The sequence below is a fragment of the Squalius cephalus genome (assembly GCF_949319135.1).
Source record: "Squalius cephalus genome assembly, chromosome: 6".
NCBI classification, from domain to species: domain Eukaryota; kingdom Metazoa; phylum Chordata; class Actinopteri; order Cypriniformes; family Leuciscidae; genus Squalius; species Squalius cephalus.
The window spans coordinates 2,973,308-2,980,130 of record NC_137127.1 but is presented as its reverse complement, the minus strand read 5'-3'; the positions used below and the strand labels follow the sequence as shown (position 1 = coordinate 2,980,130).

Sequence of the window (6,823 nt, the reverse complement as noted above, 5' to 3'; positions counted from 1 at the left end):
ACTTCAAATGTTGATACTGTATATAAAAATACATTTAGACCACTTAACTTAGAGATTGTAAAGAGACTTTCAACCAGCATAACAACAAATATTTCTTGAACAAATCCTGCCTTTAATATTTAGTGTTTGTTGGAAACATTTTGAGCGATAGTAATAGCGATGCTTGACCACCACTAATAAGTATGAGAAGAGTCAGACTTACCCATTAAAATACATAAATTATTATAATCTTTAAAGAAGACATCAAAAACAATGAGTATTTACATATATAGGCTATAAAAAATATTTAAAAACTTAAGTATTTTTTCTAGTAGTCTTAAAATAAGACACCAAAACACAGAAAATGTCCCTATTTATATTTTTAAAATTATTGTAAAATTATGCATTAATTGTTATTTCTAGTACTTAATTATATATTGTACTTAAAAGAATACATCATAAACAGAAGATGTACCTATTTATATTGAAATATATAAAATGTTAAACAATTATGCATTTTTACAGCAGTACTTGATTTTAAAAGACACAAAAACATGTACCCATTTAAATAAAATGATATAAATGATTATAACATTATTAATTAAGACATCAAAATCACATAAAAAATATTCAACATAATATATAAATGTGTGCATTTATTCACATTAAATAATGTGGATTTACTTGGACGTGGTTTTGCTGATGTTCACAATAATACATTAATGTATGAAACATGACACATGAAAAAGACAAAAAAGGCCAAAGACAAAATGTTTATTCACTGCGACTGCAGCTCTTCCTGAAACACTGGCAGTGTCAAATAAGGCAAAGGGCTTATAGATCATATGGATTTGTACAGTTTTGCACCAACAACAGTTATACATTCACCAGTTACTGTATGTGTGATATCATATAGATCTATATACATATTCTTAAAGAAGTGTGAGGGACACAGGTGACAGAAGAAACACTCACGGTTATAAAGCTGATTCAGTCTTTACTGTGAAACACACCATCACACGTCTTCATATGACATAAATCTATTCTCTGTGATCTCTAATAAAATAAAATAAAATAAAAATATATAATGCTCATCATATATCTGTTTGCATTGGATAAATAAAATCTTTTCAATTCCATAGTCATTTAATATGCTGTGTATGGAAATAAACTCACTTAGGTCACGTACAAGACATCAGCGTAGTGTTGGAAACACACACACACGCACACGCACGCACACAAACACGCACGCGCACGCACGCACGCACACACTCGCATTCTTGTGTTAGTCTAATAACATAATTTTTAGGATCTAGTACACACACGTCGAGCGATTGTTTCACACACACCCGATGGACAGTCAGTGACTTCAGAGATGAATTTGCACAAAAGCATCGATCACATCTAAAGCCATTTTACAAATACATAGAAAAATATAATCCTCTGAATGCCCTTTTTACAATTATAGATAAATTATAGATTTATCTGAAAATATCAGTGTAGTTAGTGGTGGAGGATTGAGTGTGTTCGCTAAAGGGAAGTGAGTGAACTTCTTAATATATATATATAGTAGGGGAAAACTCTTGCTAAAATACCATGGTATATGATCATGTCAGGTGATACTGTATCATTAGTATATTCATGTACTATAGTACTTATATGGTAGGCTATACTTCAAAATATAACTTCATGGTAGTGTTAAAAAAACGTGGTATTACCATATACATACTATGGTATTTACAAAAAAAAGAAGTATATAGTACTATGGTATTCTTCAAAGTACCATGTAAATACCATGGTACATGAGAAGCACTCTTACCATGGTATTACCATGTTATTTCATACATGTACTTTGCCATTGCAATATTCTTGGAAGTGCCATGAAATATTATAATAGATGAAGTTTACTACCATGGTATATTTCAAAATACCATAGTATTACTATGTGATACCTTCACTGCACCATAGTGCACTACTTTTTTGTTGCAAAGAATACCTTGCTAATATAGTAATACCGTGGTATTTTTGTAAGAGGTGAAATCTATAATAGGATCATTTCACTCTCACAAATGTTGCCCTTTTCTACATTTATGATGTAAATATAGTCTTATGGTCAATGTAGCAGAACAGGCGCGACACAACAAAGCAACAAGTTTCTGTCCTAAACTGAGATATTTGGTCAATTACTTGGTTTCTACGTGTGATGTCATGCTGGATAGCCCCGCCCACACTGACATCTCATTGGTCTAAAATCCCACTTCATACACTACCATTCAAAAGTTTGGGGTTCAGGGAGATGTAATGTTTTGCAACAGTCTCTTATGTTCAGCGAGACGACATTTATATGATCAAAAACACAGTAAAAACAGTGAAATATTATTACAATCTAAAATGGCGGTTTGTCTATGTGAATATATTTTAAAATATAATTTATTCCTGTGATCAAAGCATCATTACTCCAGTCTTCAGTGTCACATGATCCTTCAGAAATCATTCTAATATGATGATTTGATGCTCAAGAAACATTTATGATTATTATCAGTGTTGAAAACAGTTCACATTTTTTGTGGAAACAGTGATAATTTTTTTTTTTTTTTCAGGATTCTTTGATTAACTTATTTTTCTTCAAAAGAACAGCATTTATTTGAAATGGAATTATTCTGTAACATTGTAACAAAATCTTACTGACCCCAAAATTTTAAACGTTTTGTGCTTCTGTATATTAAACCGGTAACACTTTACAATAAGGTTCATTATGAACTAACATGAACTAACAATACATTTGTTACAGTATTTATAAATCTTTGTTAATGTTAGTTAATACAAATACAGCTGCTCATTGTTAGTTCACAGTGCATTAACTAATGTTATACCATGGTCTGGGTGAATACTCGATTCTGATTGGCTGCAGGGTGTCCATTAAAAAGTGATAGAGGACACCTAGTAAATAAACCGTCAGGCGTAACCAGGGAAACCAAGTTATTGTTTGTAAAAACTTTAGATTTCGATTGTAAAACTAATTAAAATATAAACTAATGTTTTAAAAATGTGTTATCTGGCAAGTGACCATGGTATAAGCGGGTTAATGCCCTTCGAGGTGTCCATTGTCAGGTATTAATCCTCCACACACGCCTCGCCGTCGTCCATTAATACCTGACAACGGACACCTCGTCGGGCATTAACCCTTACTTAACAAACACAATCTTTGATTTTAATAACGTATTAGTAAATGTTGAAATTAATATCTAAGATTAATAAATGCTGAAGAAGTATTGTTCATTCTTAGTTCATGTTAACTAATGAACCTTATTGTAAAGTGTTCCCATTAAACCTTTGATAGTTTTGACTGGTTTTTTACTAAATGTCACTTTTCAGTGGCAAATAAAGAGCATTTTGTGCAATCACCATCTGAATCTCCAAGAGGACGAGCCTGTGTAAATGTGGATTAGTCTAAGTAGTGTCCGAGCAGATCTTAGCATCGACTGGCCGACGGACACGGGTAACCGAGCTTCAGTAGAGATCTTTATAGGGTTTGGAGTAGTTAAACATCAAGTAGTCCATGTAGTAGAAGTCGTACGCTCGCTGGCGCTCCGAAGCGTTCAGCTGGGAAAAGTAATGCTGCGTGATCTGAGTGGAAGTTCTGGCCGCTTTGGGGTTCCCGTCTTTAAACGAGGGGTACGTCAGGTTCTCCGGGGCCCCGATCTTCCGTAAAACGAAGTTGGCGTCTTCTTCCAAGGTCTCGACTTTCCCGATGAAGTCGTAGTGCAGGTGGCAGGGGCTGCAGAGCTGGTTGGTTGCTTCCCAATGGATGTCCATTCCCACGGGACGGTGCACGTCCAGCAAGTAGTGGATGAACTCCCGAAAGGTCACGCCGCTTCCCGTCTTCAAAGCCGACTGCGATGCATTCACTCTGTATTTGGAGATGATGGGCTTCCCGAATACGGGATGGTAGTAGGAATTTGGGCTCTCGAATTTGTCCCTGAAGGCGGACACCAGGCGCTCCATGGGCTCGCGTACGAACAGAACTTTAGTGTACGTTTCTAAACGCTTGCTGATTCCTTGCCGGTCGAAGCTGTCCAGGCGTTTCAGGTGATTGTCGTAGTGGACGGATACGTGGTTTATTTCCCGCGTGGAGTTAGCGACTCCGGCTAGCACCATCAGGACCCTCTTCCAGTTGGAGCATCCGGCTTTCGGGACCTCGCAGTACAGGAGTTTGTGTCTGTCCTCCACGTAAATACGCGACACGTGATGTGGCGTAATCGTCCGAGAGATATTACTCCGATACTTCCCGCAGACCTCGCGTACGATCCGGCGACGGGACTCCTGAACGTCAGAGAGACGCCGCGAGATCTCCGAGTGCGACGATGAAGACGATGAGGAGGAGGAGTTTGTGTGCTGCACTGGACTGGTCTTTAGAAGTTTCCGGTGGCGTTTGGTGACCTGTTGGGAGCCGGGGTCGTGTTCCCGGGATCCCGGTGTGGGGGCTTGGCGATTCCACTGGGAGTCTGGGAGCTGCATGGGAGAGATGGGGTCGACGTCGCCCTCTTCTGAACGCTGGTGGAGTCTCACGATCTCACTGAACTGACCACACTGCTCCTGAACACACACAAGACAAACCTATGAGCAAACTGATATTAGGAGACAGGAGTGTATTCATTCTGTTATATTTCACTCCAAAAAGAAGAAAAATCCCCCAAATTCCCCATGATTCGTCATTATTTTAATGTGAAGGAAATTATATATATATATATATATATTAGGGCTGTCAAACGATTAATCGCGATTAATCGCATCCAAAATAAAAGTTTGTTTTTACATAATATATGTGTGTGTACGGTGTATAATTATTTTCTATATATAAATACACACACATGCATGTATATATTTAAGAAAAATGTGTTATTTATATATAAAATATTTATATATAATATAAATTATATGTAATATAAATATATATACACAGTTTATACATGCAAATATTTCTTAAATATATATATGCATGTGTGTGTATTTATATATAGAAAATAATTATACACCGTACACACACATATATTATGTAAAAACAAACTTTTATTTTGGATGCGATTAATCACGATTAATCGTTTGACAGCCCTAATATATATATATATATATATATATATATATATATATATATATATATATATATATATATATATATGTACACACACACACACACACAGACACACACACACACACACACACACACACACACACACACACACACACACACACACACACACACACACACACACACACTCTCTCACTCACTCTCTCTGTCTCTCTCGCTCTCTCTCTCTCTCTCTCTCTCTCTCTCTTTCTCACACACACACACACACACACACATACATAAACGCACACTCACACACACATATACACGTATATAAATATATTTACAAGCATTCACAACTGACAGTGTCATATTTCTTTCAGTCAGAAAGTGCACATCATCAACTGATGCCTTTAAAGGGTAACTAAACCCTAAACCAACTTTTTTTAGTTAATGATCTGTAAGAATGGGGCTTTATTAGTGCTGCTGTTCATTGATTCGAGTAATTTTTTTCTTAAAATTTTTTTTCTGCCCTCTTCAGGTTGAACAGTGGCTACTGCAGTTGAATTTTCCTATTGGAAGTTGTGATGCCCTCTGACGTCAGATGGTACCAGCTAACCACGCCCTTGCCTACAGAGAGATGCGTCTCAGGTGCACGGGCGTCTCCACTGGGCTCTGCCTACTTTTCCAGCATTTTTCAAATATTGCCAGTGGGTTGAGTCAGGCTCTGACCAGGGGTTTAGTTACCCTTTAATGAATGTATACATAATAAATAAAAAGACAATAAATCAATAACTAAACAATGCAAAATAAAAACCCTAAATGTATTGAAAGGCACATTATTAACTGATGCCATTCATGTAGTTGAATGTGTCTGACGGTTGAGTGTGTGCCTCTCAGCCACCAGATGGCGCCATTACTCCATCTCTGATCCTCCTGGATGAGTGTGTCTCATTCCAGCTCATCTGTGCTCAGTCTGTGGCTCATTATCAACATCTCTAATCCTCTAATTGATGAGGATTTTTGCTTAATTCTCTACGTCACCTGATTTCCAAAAACACGCCGTCTGTGGCAAATATCAATTTAACTTCTCATTTTAATTAAGGTGCAATAAAGTCAATGAATTGAATAATCATAAATCCAGTATTAACGAGGTGATTAGTTCATGATGAAGTCAGGGTTCGTTTGATTAGTGACGGCAGGCTACAGCCTCTTCCCCCGGGACAATACAATGTGTTTAATGCAATCAGATGTGTTTCTGCATACTGAAGATCAGTTTATGGATGAAGACATGATCTCACCTGTCTGGACTGAGTGGTGCTCCTGAACTTCACACCTGAAAGGACAGATACACAGACAGATTAGCTGTGCATGCAAAGACTATAAAAATAAAGACAATATTTGATAAGCATAATGGATTCTGCACATAAAAAACACGCACATTCAGAAACGGTTCAACTCTAAAATGCGTCTCAAGAGCATTCAGAACACTAAATCTCTCATCTGAGTGTGTGTGTGTGTGTGTGTGCAAAATCACAAACATAAAGGCCACATGCTGCGTCTTTCACATTCCATTTAAACAATCTCAAGCATTTCGAATCACTCATTCTGTAATTACAGAGTGAATAAGAAACATTCACTAATCACAGCTTTCCATGTAACCATGTGACCAAACATGTAATCGAGAAGCACACACACACACACACACACACACACACACACACACACACACACACACACACACACACACACACACACACACACACACACACACAC

The 6,823-nt window shown here is 37.1% G+C and overlaps 1 protein-coding gene across 4 annotated transcripts in view; it reads right to left on the bottom strand.

Moving 5' to 3' along the window:
* Positions 1–685: 685 nt before the first annotated feature.
* chst8 (carbohydrate (N-acetylgalactosamine 4-0) sulfotransferase 8) overlaps positions 686–6,823 on the bottom strand; it is a 207,509-nt gene continuing 201,371 nt past the window's right edge. For 3 of the 4 annotated variants that reach the window (XM_079873917.1, XM_079873918.1, XM_079873919.1), the window contains exons 3-4: positions 6,349–6,386; positions 686–4,575 (exon numbers count right to left, since the gene is read on the bottom strand). In XM_079873917.1, the coding sequence (XP_079730043.1) occupies positions 3,490–4,575; positions 6,349–6,386 (1,124 nt within the window). In that variant the 3' untranslated portion in view covers positions 686–3,489. The remainder of the gene's footprint in view (positions 4,576–6,348; positions 6,387–6,823) is intronic. The other variant, XM_079873920.1, reaches the window with a different exon arrangement.